Source organism: Kogia breviceps, chromosome 12 (genome assembly GCF_026419965.1).
Source record: "Kogia breviceps isolate mKogBre1 chromosome 12, mKogBre1 haplotype 1, whole genome shotgun sequence".
Classification (NCBI taxonomy): domain Eukaryota; kingdom Metazoa; phylum Chordata; class Mammalia; order Artiodactyla; family Physeteridae; genus Kogia; species Kogia breviceps.
Genome location: NC_081321.1, coordinates 16,060,383 through 16,076,858, shown reverse-complemented (window position 1 = coordinate 16,076,858; position 16,476 = coordinate 16,060,383). Strand labels below are relative to the sequence as shown.

The 16,476-nt window shown below is 38.1% G+C and overlaps 1 protein-coding gene across 1 annotated transcript in view; it reads left to right on the top strand.

Moving 5' to 3' along the window:
* The window catches only part of GYS2 (glycogen synthase 2), a 68,978-nt gene extending 53,832 nt beyond the window's left edge, over nt 1–15,146 (top strand). Inside the window, exons 10-16 of the mRNA XM_067010613.1 lie at nt 160–238; nt 985–1,098; nt 6,294–6,420; nt 9,502–9,597; nt 10,485–10,648; nt 11,980–12,060; nt 14,149–15,146. Of these exons, the coding sequence (XP_066866714.1) occupies nt 160–238; nt 985–1,098; nt 6,294–6,420; nt 9,502–9,597; nt 10,485–10,648; nt 11,980–12,060; nt 14,149–14,370 (883 nt within the window). The 3' untranslated portion in view covers nt 14,371–15,146. The remainder of the gene's footprint in view (nt 1–159; nt 239–984; nt 1,099–6,293; nt 6,421–9,501; nt 9,598–10,484; nt 10,649–11,979; nt 12,061–14,148) is intronic.
* Nucleotides 15,147–16,476: the final 1,330 nt, after the last annotated feature.

Genomic DNA, 16,476 nt, shown 5'->3' with positions numbered 1-16,476 from the left:
AGGTGTTCTTTTATCACACTTTAGGAATTTGTGAGCTTCATCAGGAAACTTTGTTTGCTTTACATTTATTTTTAAATTGCTTGAAACGGTGTCTAACATAGGAAGCACTCAATTAGTGCCAGCTGTTTTTATTTTTATTATTACAACTTTTCCCCACAGAGGAGAAATTCCTGACATGAACAATATTTTGGATCGAGACGATCTGACAGTTATGAAAAGAGCCATCTTTTCAACTCAGGTAATAAAGGAAAAAGTGCCCATTACTTCGCAAAGTTGTTAACGTCCATTTAGATCAATATCTTAATGCATTGGAGTGGGCTGATTTGGGAAATTTTTAAACCCGAGAGCTAGAAAAGTCATTCTTAGGTATTTACCTAAATGACACCTTTGTAAGTTCTCTTTCTTCAGTGTATTTTCAGTGATCCTTTAAAAAAATCTCATGGAACTTGTCTTTGTATCTATTTAAAAAATTCATTCGGAACCAATATGTCCAATTGAAAAACGATGTATATTGCAATGACACCAAAAATACCTCCTAAAGTTTTCAAAAAGCATAGAATTCGGAGTTACTATAGAGAAAAGGTGAATGTTTCTCAGTCGAGTGGAATTATTATAAAAAAGGAAAGATAAGTGTGTTAGGCTTCTACGGGAATCTGGTCAATAACAGCGAGGCATCAGAGGACCGCCCCCTAGTGGGAACCCGCAGAGTAGCTCATCTGGAGTCAAGCTTCCAGGACACTTACTCCAAATAAGTCCCAGGAGCGCTCAAGAAGTCTAGGCTTTTCATAGAGTGGCTGCAGGTGAAAAACACAAGTACCGTGTGTTCACAGTATGGGAAGGAAGTTCTTTACCCTGTAATCCTCCTCTTAGTGGCATGAAAGACCAGGCGGCATGGATGTCATGTCGCCAATGACTTATTGTTGAAATTAGTCACATTTGTTAATTCTTTTCACAACTGACATTTTCTTCTCTCTGTTCCTTCAGCGGCAATCTTTGCCCCCTGTGACGACTCACAACATGATTGACGACTCCACCGATCCCATCCTCAGCACCATTAGAAGGATTGGGCTTTTCAACAGCCGAACAGACAGAGTCAAGGTACAACTAATTGTTTACGTGGGGCACTTCAAAATCATACAAAATAGATTTTTGAGAATTTATTAGAAGCATCCCTTTTTGGTTGTAACATCTATCAGAAATATTGTAAATCATATTTTGTTTCCTGTCTTGAGCAATTCAAGAATGACTATTTTGGTATCATTCTTAAAAATTGAAGACTATTTATGGCTTTGAGTTGTAATTTAGCTTTCATTTTCGTTGTAGAATACTGTCAGTAAGCATCAGGAAATGGCCTCAGTTTTAATGAAACACATATAATCTAAGAATTGCTTTAATGAATGAATTTCTGAGATTAACATGAACTATCTTTGTTCCTTCTTGATAAAGTTCAACTTAAAAGCAGAGTATGAGGACCTTCCAGTTTCAGAGAATGTGGCTAATGATGGCTTTATGTAATTTTCTACTGACCAATTCATTCTTTTGACTCTTGAGTTTCTATGATGACGAGGGACAGGGTTAGGTACATGAATAAGACTTGGTTTCTGCCACCGTGGAGCTTAATCTCTGTGATGTTTACTGAGGGCGTGCCATGTTCTAGGCATGGTGCTAGGCATGGGAGACAGAGGGTGAACGTGTCAACAGATAATTGCTTATCCTTACTCACTTCCATTCACCAGCATTCAAGATCAAGTTGTCACAAGCTTTTACCAATCTTTTCAAAGGGAAAGGTCTCACTGTCCCTTCTTTCTTTCACCTTCAGCAGATCGTATGAGTCCCTTCATACTGGCCTCGAATATCGATTTTGACCCATTCTTACTTCTTTTCCTTCAGATTCTAAGGGTTTTTCTAGGATCTTATTTCCTCCCACATTCTGAGGAAATGGGCCCTGTTTACCCTTCTTCATACTGTAGGCTTACTAGCTCCTTCCCTTGCTGTCTACAAATATTTCTTAAATTTTTCCACATGAAAAAACAAACTGGGGGCTTCCCTGGTGGCGCAGTGGTTGAGAATCCGCCTGCCGATGCAGGGGACACGGGTTCGTGCCCTGGTCCGGGAAGATCCCACATGCCGTGGAGCGGCTGGGCCCGTGAGCCATGGCCGCTGAGCCTGCTCGTCCGGAGCCTGTGCTCCGCAATGGGTGAGGCCACAACAGTGAGAGGCCCGCCTAGCACCAAAAAAAAAAAAAAAAAAAAAAAAAAAAAAAAAAAAAAAAAAAAAAAACCAAACTGTGCCTTAACCCTGTCTCCTCTTGATGTTTCTAAATGTTTTTCTACTCCTCTCTGCAAAGTTTCTTGGGAAAATATAGTCTATTCTTAAATGTATTTCTCATCCTGCACTCACTCATTAATGTAGGTATGAGTGGATATAATGGAGACAAATTAAGAACCTACTGCAACAGTACAGGTGAGGGATGCTGAGGGCCTCTTCCAAAGGCCTTATCAGAAGTGCTGGAGAGAATGGAATGATGGGAGAAATGGTTGCCTGCAGAACGGACCATACTTCAGTGACCAGTGGACACTGATAATGAGAAAGAGGGAGAAGGCAAGGCTTCAGTATGTAACCCATACTTTCTAAAAACTAAGGAGAGGCTTCAAAAGAAGTTGGTTTGACGGTCATGTCACGAATGGAGTTCAGTTTTTGATAGATTGAGTTACGTGTGAGATATTCAAGTTGAGATGCTTAATACGTACTTAGAAATCATAGGTCTGGGGTTTATAAGGACAGTTGTGAGGGGAGCTATTGGCGTGTGGGCAGTAGTGGAGACCAAGGAATGACGACCCTGCCATGCTAGGAGACCAGGTGGAATGAATGAAGAGAAGTGTTGACCCAAGGAAACCTCAAGAGTTAAGAGGGGGGACTTCCCTGGTAGTGCAATGGTTAAGAATCCACCTGCCAATGCAGGGGACACGAGTTCGATCCCACTTACTGCGGGGCAGCTAAGCCCATGTGCCACAACTACTGAAGCCCGTGCACCTAGGGCCTGTGCTCCATAACAAGAGAAGCTACCACAAGGAGAAGCCTGCGCACCTCAACGAAGAGCAGCCCACGCTTGCTGCAACTAGAGAGAGTCCACGCGCAGCAACAAAGACCCAATGCAGCCAAAAATAAATAAAATTTTTTAAAAAAAGAGTTAAGAGGAGATTAAAAAATGAAGGTTCAGGAAAAGAAAGAATGGGAAAAATATCTCAGAAATCAAGGCAGGAGAAATTTTCATAATAGTAGGAAGAGCTCATAATACAGCATTAAGTGATACAAGCTGTTTATAAAATGTTCCATATTGTGTTAACACTTTATTTCAAACATATTCTACACACCCACCCACCCACATATTGTGTATACTGTCCTGTGCCATAGAATTACGGGTGATTTTTGTTTCTCATTTGTGTTTGTGAATTTCCAGATTTTCAACCCCTAGTGCAGCTATAATAGTCAGGCTGCACATTTTCCCCTGGAAATGCAGGACCGTACTGCCAAGGATGCAGATTGTTATACCACCCTTTATGTTTTTCAGCAGGATTGGATCCAAATCAGGCACAATTTAAGTATCAAAATCAATAAAAATAGCAATGAATTAGAATACATTGAATAACACAAGGAACCATGAATCCAATACAAGTATAAGTTTATTGAGGAATGGGATATTTATATAGATTCAAAATAACTCCCCCCAAATACTTACTAATAACAAAGGAGAAACAGAAGAAGATTTTACAGTGGAGAAGCCAAAAAGACATGACTTTAATCAAGAGATCAAAGTAAACATCAGAAGTAATAAGTAAATTGTAATTCCTCTGCCCTCTGATGAAATGCAATGAGAAACAGAGTATCACCTCTGTGCTATATCTACCAAAGATGTATAACTTACTCTAACCATGAGGAAGCACAGGACAAGCCCAAACTGAAGATCAAATTTCAAAATAACTAGACTGTAGTCTTCAAAAGTGTTCAGGTCATGAAAGCCCAAGAAAGTCCTCGAACTCTTCCAAACTAAAGGAGACTAGAGAGAAGTGACGACTAAATGTGACATGTGACTGTGAACAGGGTCCTTTGGTTTAAAGGACAGTATTTGAACCACTGGAGAAAGTTGAATGGGGTTTAAGGATTAGATGGTAGTGATGTATCAATGTTAATTTTCTGATTTTGATGCTCATAGTGTGGCTATGTAAGAGAATGTTCTTTTTTTAATTGAAGTATAGTTAATTTACAATGTTGTGTTAGTTTCATCTGTATAGCAAAGTGATTCAGTTTTATATATATATATATACATATATATATTATTTTTGGATTCTTTTTAGGTTATTATAGGTTATTACAAGATATTGAGTCTAGTTCCCTGTGCTATACAGTAGGTCCTTGTTGTTTATTTATTTTCTATATGGTAGTGTGTGTATGTTAATCCTAAACTCCTAATTTATCTTTCTTCCCCCCACCACTATCCCCTTTGGTAACCATAAATTTGCTTTCTATGTCTATGAGTCTATTTCTATTTTGTAAATAAGGTCATTTGTATCATTTTTTTAGACTCCACACATAAGTGATATCATGTTTGTCTTTATCTGACTTACTTCACTTAATATGATAATCTCTAGGTCCATTCATGTTGCTGCAAATGGCATTATTTCATTCTTTTTTATGGCTGAATAATATTCCATTATATGTGAGTGTGTATGTACATATATATTAATATATATATATATATCTTCTTTATCCATTCATCTGTTGATGAACATTTAGGTTGCTTCCATGTCTTGTCTATTGTAAATAGTGCTGCTATGAACATTGGGGTGCTTTTCAAATTATCTTTTCAAATCAGAGTTTTCTCCAGATATATGCCCAGGAGTGGAATTGCAGGATCATATAGTAACTCTATTTTTAGTTTTTTAAGGGGAAATGTTCTTGTTTGTAGAAAATACATGTTAAGTATTTGTGGATGATGGGCATCCAGTCAGCAATTGATACACAGATGGTTCTTGAAAAAATATTAATTCTCTTCACATTGTACTTGCAACTTTTCTGTAAATTTGGGATTTTTTCAAATTATATATATGCATATATACATGTATTTATATATAATTATATATATAATTCATATAAAATTAAATTTTAGTATAATTTTTAAAATATATAATTTATACATAAACATATATATAATTCTCCTATTTCCCCATTTTATGAAAGTTCTCACCAAACCAGTTTTCTGTTATCTGTCAGCCTCCCCCCATAGCTAAGTAAGTTATTAAAAATAATTTCTAATAAATTTTCAAAATCAGATTTTAAAGTACTGGGATAATAATATAATTTATATATTATAATTATATTATAATTTATAATTCATCATTTTAATAAATAGGAGAAATAGAACTCATTTATCTAGGTGACCAGTTAAGTAGCTATTCTATTCACAACTTTCCAAGTATAGCTGGCTGTCTCTGGTCTCCACCTTTGCAGAAAATTACAGGCTGTGCAGTCCAGGAAAGGACTCATACCAGTGCATGAGAGCCAATTGCTGAATTTTCAGAAATGCTGTAAGCCAGTTTTAAACACAACCATTGTGTAAAATTAAATTACATAAACTTAAAAAAATCAATTATGCTAAAACGAAAGGTAATGCTCAAAACTCATTGCATCCTAGTTGTTTACTGCATTTTCCTATTACCTATGCTCTTGAGGTTATTTATGACTATTGTACTCACATGGTGGAAATATTCTATAAGGAGGTACTGCTGCTCTTCCCATGTCCAGTTCAGTGACATCACATTGGTAGCTTGCAATTAGCCCTTAGTTCCATTTCACTTGGCTAACTTATGCCTGGAGCATATAAGGGTAGCTCCCCTTTTTCCTGATCAAGGTGGGAATAAATTGAGAAACAAGACAAGGGCTAGCAGTCAGAGAACCAAGTAAAATCTTTATTGTCAGTAAAGTCTGTGTTGGAAGAATGAGAACAAAAAAAGCATGAGAACAAAAATGGATACAATAACTCCCTATCCTCTAATGTAGGCCTGGGAACCTGAGGGAAAGTTAGTACTCAGAATAGATATTTACAGAGAATGGAGAGAGGAGTAAAAAACACCCGGACATTTTCCTTTTTCTTATCTCTCTCTTTCTTTCCCCAGAATCTAGAACACAAGGATTCTATAGTATAGAAATATTGAAATAACAAAACTGTAGGAGATTTGTTGCTTTAATTTCTTCTTTCTTTTCTCTTTCTTCTCATTAGAATTTTTCTTTTTCAGGTGATTTTGCACCCAGAGTTCCTATCCTCCACCAGCCCCTTGTTACCCATGGATTATGAAGAGTTTGTCCGAGGTTGTCATCTTGGAGTATTTCCATCATACTATGAACCTTGGGGTTATACTCCAGGTATGTGACATGTATAGATTGTGAAGTGTTTTAGATTTTTTTAGTATATTATTTTATGCACATGTATGTAATATTCTAAGTTGATATGTCATTTCTAAATGATATGTCATTTAAAACTACAAAATCAAAACCTTAGTAGAAATGGTTGGATCTATCCCAGGCGTCCATTTTATGTTTTGTAGCTCCTGACCTAAGAGTAAGGACATAATACATAATCTTTTATGTAAGTATAGGAGATTGTGGTTGGGCATATTTTAGGGAGTATCTGAATTGTTGCCTCATTGCATTCCAAAGAAAAAGAATGTTTTATAAGATTATATCTTCACCAGTCCTATCCATTAATATGAAGGAGAAATTAACTGCAAGGAGGTTAATATGAGAAACAATTTTTGTTTCTAAAATTGTTCTAAAATTTATTTCAGAATTCTTTTTTTAAATGAAAGGATATATGTATCTTTGAATTAGATAACACATTCATATGGTTTTAGACACACATAATATAAAGAGATGTACAGTGAGAAGTCATCTTCACACCCTTGTCTCTCAAAAACGAAGTACTTTTAACATAGAATGCCGGTTCAGTGGTAGGTATTTATTCCCAATGACATAGTTCAATTCAGACCCTCCACCTGCCCCCCTTTCTGTTTGGATGGTGGATTCGCAGATCCACTATCTATTTTTCTTTTCTGGTCCCTGCTAGCATGGTTGCCATTAGCATCAAGAGCCATCAATTTGTATTTGTACTGAATGCCTAATTAGAAAAGAAACAAGTACTTTAAATATATGCCAACACAAAGAAGACAATGATGGCTTTTCCATCTTCTTGGTAAACAGCGATTTTCCTCCTAGATAGATATAATTCCATTTATAATTGTAAAAGAAAAGGCTCAGAAAACATATTTATTTATAATGAATACATTTTGCCTTCTGCATCTCAATGTCATTATAGGCCAAGTAAAGGGCAGCAGCAGTCAGGGTTAGAGAGGTCATAGACTGAATTATGAAGAGGCTATTTTTCTAATCTTTACATTTTGATCCCAGAATTTTCGTATAGAATTTAAAATTCTGTATAAATAGGATACTATAATCTTTACAATAGGCGTAACATGAAGGCTCTTCATCTTTTGACATAGGTCCTATTCTATTGTTCTAGGCTCCACCAAGAATAATTTGCCAGCAGCTGTAAACCCATTAGAACTTTTGGGAGAAGATTGAAAAAGAATTATCCATTCTTGAAACATGACAGAGAAAAGTTATTGCTCTAACTCCTCCAGCTTCCTCTCTTGTAGTTCTAAAAATTGTTCTCGGCACAAATTCCACTTTTGTGAGGGCAGCATCTTCTTACCTATGAAATGCCCGCATAGTTATCTTAAATTGCTTATAATAGAGTATCTACCTTTGAGATACACTAAAACAATTCACTTGATGAACTTAAAACTTTGTTATAGGCTCTTATTCCTATTATTTCTAGGAAGTAACATAATTTACGATTGGAAATATTGAGAGCAAAGAAGTACAAAACCAAAGCATGAGTGACCAAGGGAATGTGGGAAGTCATTTATATTGGGTAAAGAGAATGTTATCTAACTTACAGCAGCCTTTCTGCCAGAATATCATTTTATAGGACAAAGTTAAACTTAACATGAAATGATAGAGGAAATATATTTAGTGTGTTAAGATAAAGGCCAGCAAATGTGTTATGAAAAATAAGTAGATGGAAAAAGGGGTGTGAGAAATATGTACCCTATAGTGAATGAGTCATTCTCTGTTTTAAATTAACCAAAGGGGAATTCCCTGGTGGTCCAGTGGTTAGGGCTCCATGCTCTCACTGGTTTGATTGCTGGTTGGGGAACTAAAAATCCCACAAGCTGCATGGTGTGGCCAAAATAAATAAATAAATAATAAATTAACCAAAAAAAGTTGGTCCCTCATTTATAGAAACAGCAAAACCTCTGGTGGCATACATTTGGCATTAGCATGTTAGATACCTCTCTAACTTTTTTCACATAATTGTTTTGTGCTGTACTAACTCTCACTCCAGAAAGTGTTAAAATCTGTGTTTTGTGTTTTGAGAAGACCCAGTGAAGATAAACGCTGACTTCATTAAATTCACTCAGTGAACGTATACTGAGCTTACATGGATCCCTGGCATTTTATTATATGGGTGTCAATGAGTATTTCATAGAAATAAGGATCTGTGAAGTTCCATAGAATTGTAGGCAAAATTTTTCTGGGGAGGAGTTCCAGAGTTTTCATCTGATTCTCAAATGGGTCAATAATCCCTGTCCCACATTCCTCTCCTCTACCATCTTCCCCCAAATTCGGAAACCACTGTTCTCTCGAGCTAAACCAAGAGGAAATACTTGCAGAACAGGAGTACATGGGTCATGAGGAAATCTCTTTTTATCTACCCATCCCCACTAGCCAACCAAGAGAAATTCCATAATAAAAATATAAATTTCATGTTAACAATTCAAACATCCTTGAGTGTGTTAACATGTCTTAAGACGCATCTGATATTGTCTAAAAATAAGGTTTTGACTAAAAGGTGGTAGAGGATTGAAAGAAACCATGGGTTCACTGAGCACCCGAGCAAGTGGAAGGGGTTGGTGGCAAGAGAGGTGAATATGCTGGAGGAGCTAGTTCTTTCCAAAACATATTTACTTATCCCATAAACTTGCCAAATACTTAGTGACACAAGCTTAGAACAGAGCAAAAAACAAAGCCAGCTGGAATGAGAGAGGCAGTGTAGGGTAGCAGTTCTGAGCAAGGGCTCTGGAGCTGGGCGCCTGGCTTCAAATCCCAGCTCTACCACGTTGCCTGGCTTGGTGAAGCTGGGAAAGCTATTTAACCTCTCTGTGCCTCAATGTCTTCGTCTGTAAGATGGGGATAATGGTAGCCTCACTTCATAGGGTGGTTGAGAAGATTAAATTAGTTCATGCATGTAAGGGGCTTAGTACCGTGCCTGGCATAAAATAAATGTTGCTATTACTAGGTGGACTGGGGCTTTTCCTTCTGTGCGTGTGTCAGAGGATGTTGTTGCTGGTTTGAAGCCAAGCCTTTGTCTATTTCCCCTGGCAGCCGAATGCACTGTGATGGGTATCCCCAGTGTGACCACCAACCTCTCCGGCTTTGGCTGTTTCATGCAGGAGCATGTGGCTGACCCCACCGCATATGGTGAGGCTTTTCATCGTGAACCCCACTGGGGGGGAAGGGACCTCTAACCACACAAAGCACAGGGTCTTTACAGAGCCCGACTCTAACGCTATCCTGATGATTAAACTTTTTATACTTCTTGTTTAATTAAAAGTAGATTTCATTATGTGGTCCATGGAAAAGATTAGAATGATATGAATATTGAACATATAGCTCAAAAGGCAAACTAAAAGGGAGTGCTAAACTTGGACAAACATTGCCTTTTCACCTTTGTATTTTTCTGAACTGATTTGGTCCTCTATTACCTAGAAGTGATCATCACAATAGCCATGGCTTTAGAGTACACGTATTGATCAGCATAATTATTTTATAAGTTCCATGCCAAGTTATCAAAATTCACACTGAAGATGGCAGATGGTACCGCCATCTATAAGTCCATGCTGCCTAGCAGCAAGAAAAGTTAGAATGGGCTGGATGCTCTGCCTGGACATTGCCGATTCTCTGGTCTTTTAGAATTGCATTGTCACTGTTGTCTTTGCTTGGTTGACAGCTCTGGTCCTCACCTGTGTCTGCACAGTGGGGACACTGGGGAACCTAAAAAGCACTGAGACCCAGGTCTCACCCTGGAGATTCTGGTTAAGGACCATCACTGATCCGAGGTATCCCTGTATTGCCAGATTTTCTTTAGCAAGATCTGTTTTGTTGGCTGTGTGTTGGTGGCAGTTGTGAGCCATTAGAAGGAAATCACAGGAGAAATACAGCCTCAGGAGGGAAAAGATAAAGCAGAGGCAGTAGGGTTGCCAGGGAGTGGATAATCACGCCGTTCGTGATAGACCTAAGGACCAGGAGTAGAAGTGCTTTAAGGTCAGCCTTATCTTGACTTGTGCTCTGGCTTTTGTGCCCCTCAGGTATTTACATCGTTGACAGGAGATTCCGCTCGCCAGATGATTCTTGCAATCAGCTGACTCAGTTTCTCTATGGATTTTGCAAGCAGTCACGCCGCCAGAGGATTATTCAGAGGAACCGAACCGAGAGGCTTTCAGACCTTCTGGATTGGAGATACTTAGGCAGAGTAAGCAAGTTTATGATACATACAGAGGACCCCTTTAAAAATCCCACTGGAGGATAAAAGAATTGATTCGAGTTGTAATCTGCAAGGTCAAGTCCGTATCATCGTTAAGATCTCAGTGACGTTTTCACGTCCGTAATATGAGTACCTTTGAGCTTGATATGAATTCGCAAAGTCCCAACCTCAATTTTTCATATTTAGTTTGAGACCAGAACAGCCAGTCCAGCCGCATCTAGCCATGATCTTACTAATTATTCTATCACCAGGGCTTAACTTGATGCTTTACAGGTTTCATGAAGATGAGGAAGTCAAGAGAAAAGTCCCTATTTTGTTTCACTCTAAGAGATAATATGATCACATTCCTCGACTACAGTGGGGAGTGGAAATAATCTTGTTTCTCAAAATGCAGGTACAGGAAATACCTCCTTTCCATCCTGCCATTAGCTTAGAAATACTCAGACGTTCATATATCTTAGCAGTGGATGATTTAATGAAAACTAAATTGACGTTGCCTTCACATAATGTATCTGCTTAGATACTGCTCAACTCTGGCTGACAAATGACAGATACGGCCATCAGCTGAGTATCTGCACACGCTCATTTCCATCCAGGAAGATTCATTTTGCTGTCTTCATTTTATAATGAAAGCAGGATGATAAGCCCCTTAGAAGCTCTGTTTCTTACGTAAGGTCGGAAGCAGGATTTAAAGCCAGTGCGTCTGATGATTCAGGCCCCATCTTTTTCTCCATGCCATCCTGCTTCTCTATAGAGTAAAACCAGTGTTTTTCAGCTGCCTTAGTGCTCAATTCAGAGTTCAGTAAAGCCGGTATGTCCTTCCCCTCCAATTTTTGATAGTATTTCTTTTTTTTTTTTTTTTTTTTTTTTTGCAGTACGTGGGCCTTTCACCGTTGCGGCCTCTCCCGCTGCGGAGCACAGGCTCCGGACGCGCAGGCGCAGCGGCCATGGCTCACGGGCCCAGCCGCTCTGCGGCACGTGGGATCTTCCCGGACCGGGGCAGGAACCCGTGTCGCCTGCATCGGCAGGCGGACTCCCAACCACTGTGCCACCAGGGAAGCCCCATCGATAGTATTTCTTTACTGATTCCCTGAAAAATGATTAAGCTATAAACTGTCATATTTTTTCTGCTTCTTAAATTTAGGATGAATAAAATCTGTCACTTTAAAATATATATATATATATATATATATATATATATATATATATATATATATTTATAAGTAGGAGAACAAGATTTTATATAACAGCTTGGTTATTGAGATATAAATATATAAATATACATCTTTTTTAACCCATGGATTGGTTTTCTATCATAGTATTACCAGCATGCCAGGCACCTGACATTAAGCAGAGCTTTTCCGGATAAATTCCACACAGAAACCACATCGCCACCAATGGTAAATATTTTATGTATTGTTTATTTGTTTTGAAAGCTAAATGTCTTACCTATGGTAAGTCCTAACAGTACCTTTTATTTGGAAGTAGCTAAATTCACAAACTATTTTACTTTTTCATAGTGTTGCTACAAAGCAAATAGAGAAAACTGACAAATCAGACCAACTCTAAGCCCTCAGTTCAGAGTTAGCTTATACGCTGGATGAGCAGTCAGCTAATTCATGTCACTGGAGGAGGACTTTCCTATGAAAACTCTCCTTGCCTTAGTGCCTGAAACCTCTCTTAGACATCCATTCTTTTGAGGGTTGTCGAAAAATAAACTGGCCTGCTCTCATTGCAAGTGGATTTTCTATCCAAGGAGATGTTTAAATGTCGGGTGACAACTTGGCAAGAGTAATAGCGAATTCAAGCACCACAGGAGAAATTGGACTAGATGCGCATTTACGCATGGAAATTCAGCAGTGCCCACTAGGAGTCTTCCCCGAATATTCCCTTAGACATTTATATTCTTGAGGTTAGAGCAGATTACTTGTCATCACATTCACTTAGAAGGAAACACAGCTTGAAGTAGGGCAGTATCAGGCACTTGTCTTCAGTGGAATTAGTCCTTACAGCAGTCTACACAGCGGTCCAAGAGCTCAACTTCTCTGTTCCCTACCCACCAGGTGAAAACTTAGGTGTAGAAGATGAAACCCATATCACTGACTATGAGATCCATTTTAGCTTAGTAGTTCCACACCCCACAGGACCCAACATCTCATGTAAATCCTCACAGATCAGCTTCTATGGTCTCCACAAGGAATGTGAGCAATTACAAGAGTCATCCAATTCAAGGATTTCCAACTACTCGAGACCCTCATCAAGTACTTATAGATCCTCCAAAAGCAGATGTAATTTTCCAATCAGGAGTCACTTTCACTATAAACAATTTTGCCTAATACCTTATATTCCACCTCGATTTGGTGTCTGGGGACCAGATCTAGAAAGTTAACCCAAGGGAAAATTTGCTCATAGAGAAAGTGAAAGAGTTTTGTAAATCCCTCAGTATACAAATCCCACTTCCCATGTCCATGATTCTAACAGAGTGACTTGCTTAGCTTATTTAGAGGTGGTCACTGCCCTTGATGATAATTCAGCTATATTCATTCATTTATTCAACTAATTCAGATAATAAGTATTGAACTCTTATGCTCCCTAAGTGTAGGACGCAGCTCTTTTTTTTTTTTTTTTTTTTTGGTATTGCTTTCAAGTAAAGTATCTGAGCCTTGAAATGAGTGTACATGTATGACATAATAATGTCTAAAAATAGTTGAAATTCAGAGTGATAAGTGCTGTAACACTTTTATACATTTGTCTTCCTGATTGATGAAGCATCTGCACTCCTAGAGAGCAGGGATCATGTGTTTCATCTTTGTTTCCTCCTGCCCCATAGGTGGTACTTAGTATGTGTTTATCAAATGAGTTATCTCAGAGCATCTTAGGTAGAAGGGCAATTGATTAAAACCTAGTGATGTTTGCTCACTAACTGAAATAATAGGAACTGGTGGAATTTTAAGGTCAGTGAAGTGGCCTGACTTCCAGGAATCTTTCTAGTGGGTGTTGTCCATGGAATATCCAGGCTGCTCATGTTCTGGAATTTGATTGAGCAAATCTGAAGGATGACATAGAGACTGATGATCTCAACAGTGTATCATGGCAGTTGATATTAAAGGCTCTGGGATGATCACAGCCCTGGAACCACTCTTTGCTCTACCACTTACATGCCGTATGACCTTGGGCAAATCATTGGCCTCTTGGACCCTCAATTTTCTTCTGTCAGCGGAAAGAACAAATTAGTCAGAGATTAAATAAGATCACATGTATATGGCCCCTGGCACATTTCAGTGCTTGATAAAAGAAATCTATTTATTTAAGGAGTCTCTCTTGAGCTTGTTTGGACCAGAATCAAGATAAATCAAAGTTAATAGCCCCTGAACAGACCAAAAAACCCAACTGTGTGTTTTATTAAATGCACATGCCAAGTGTGTACATCACTGAAAAATCAAAAAGCCATTCTAATGTTTTGTGTCTTACTTTTTTGTCTTTGGCAGACAGAACGGTTTAAATATCCCAGGCCTTCCTCAGTACCACCTTCTCCTTCGGGATCTCAGGTCTCTAGTCCTCAGAGCAGCGATGTGGAGGATGAGAATGAGGGTGAAAGATACGATGAGGAAGAGGAGGCTGAAAGGGATCGGTTAAATATCAAGTCACCATTGTCTCTGAATCACGTTCCTTGTGGGAAGAAGAAGGTGCATGGCGAATACAAGAACTGAATTCCACTCTGGTCGAACAGGCTAATTCAGTGAGAACACGGTAAGAATGATTATTGAAAGAAATGAAAATGCCACGTGTTTCATTCTCTTCTTCTCAGTATAACAATGGGATTTATTCTCTGCCTAAAAAGTGGAGGAGATTAAGTGAATGGCAATTTTGTAATTTGTAATAAAATCCAACTCCTTTTGCCCCTGTCAGTTCAGGCTCTAGGAAGAGTGTTAGTTAAAGGAGGAAGACTGGAAGTGTTTTTAAAATGGTTATTTTAAGCAATAAGAATTTGCATTTCCTAATGCTGATTTTTTTAGTCATTATCACCATAATCCTTGGCTTAGTGTTTATACAGCTTCTATACCTGCTAAACCAATCTGCCATTTCCCCCACAAAGGATCCTGATCTTAGCTATGAATGTGTTCTACCTTTATATTTCAGGTAATTTGGTCTTTAGTGATTATTTTTATTTTTCACATGAGGCAGAACCATGAATTTATACCTTGCTTTGCAGACAATCAAAATCCATAGGACAGTAGCTATCCTAAATCCAGATGTTGATACATATTAATGCATATGTACAAGGTCACTTCTCAAGTTAATGATCGGGAGATGTTACCATCTGTACTGTACCACCTGACTGTAACAGTCTTTTTCTATTGTTTAATAGAAACATAGAAACATTTCCTATTGTTTAAAAGGAAAGCCTTTTTGAAAACTTGGTCAGTCTTCCATAGGTGATAAATTGTTAAATCCATATGAATAAATACATCAATATTTAAAGATTTAACTGCATTGATAATGTTTAAAATTCTTTTAGACATTTAAATAAGATAATATGTGCAAAAACACCTACTATAAAATAGTGTCTTATGAAGGATAACATTTAAAACTATCTTTTAAAAAATTAGCAAAAAGAAAATAGAGAGTCTGCTTAATTATAATAAGGACAATGTCTCTGAGACATTGTTGAATGATTGTAGTTAAACATATTAATGTTTTAAATGTAGTTAAACATAAGTCAGCAAAAAAACCCGAAACAACAAAAAAAACCGAAACCCCACATTCACTCATGGATTGTTTTTTCCACAACTGAATGTTGTTACATTTGGATCACAGTGAACACCTTGGCTGGCATATTGGTTGGCCCAGGTCTGTAGGGGCTCTAAACAAATGTAGGTCTTCTCAGGGCTGGGTTGTTGATGGCAGTAAGGGAAGAGAAACAATGACAGTGTGTCAGATGGTGCAAGACTGGCGGAAAACTGCACTCCAGCTCTATCACCCCATTGGTAGGGGAGAGTAGAAGAGCAGCAGATCCAAGCAACAACTCAGGTAAAAATGGAAGATCGTTGCAAACTCCCCTAATTTAGAGGTTTGTAAGGAAGGAAAATAAATTACCGAAAGCCTAGTCCTTAAAAAATGCCCAATGGATACCAATTAACCCAACTCTTCAAGCTCTGCAGAGGAGATCAGGAAAAAATATGAAATAGATTTGTATTACAATCCAAATACTCATTTGCTGAAGTGCCAGAAAGATCTCATGACAAAATGGGTTTCACTTTTGCAATAACCATGAAAATATATCCCTAATAAAGTGGTGCAGTGTGTGTATTCAAGTGATACTCTTGATTGGTAACTGGTTGATCTATGGCTACTGAAAGCATGAGCTATACAGAAGCTATAACTTCTTAATAAAAAAACTTTAAAATTCAAGTTTTTTTTTTAAACAAAAGAATAGTTCTCTGATTAGAAATGAGTACAAATGGTATAGGACACATGGAAATGACTGATTTGCAAACACCTGGCTTCGAGTGGCATGTGTAAGAATCAGTTTCTACCCTGCACTTGGTCCTCTATTCAGACAGCTGCTGCCACCTGACTCCAACCCCTCACTCCAGTCACTTAGTTGTCCTTTCCCCAAGACTGACAAAGCCTGGTGTCTAGTTGTTCTTTCCCCAATATTGACAAAGCTTGGTGAGGAACAACCAATAGGATTGTGTGTTTCTAGCACAGCACCTTATACACAGTAGTTGCATAAATAAATGGTTTTATTGGGAGAAACATAGATACAAAAATTGATGCTCTTAAAGTATGTATAAAAAAAAGAAAAAATAATA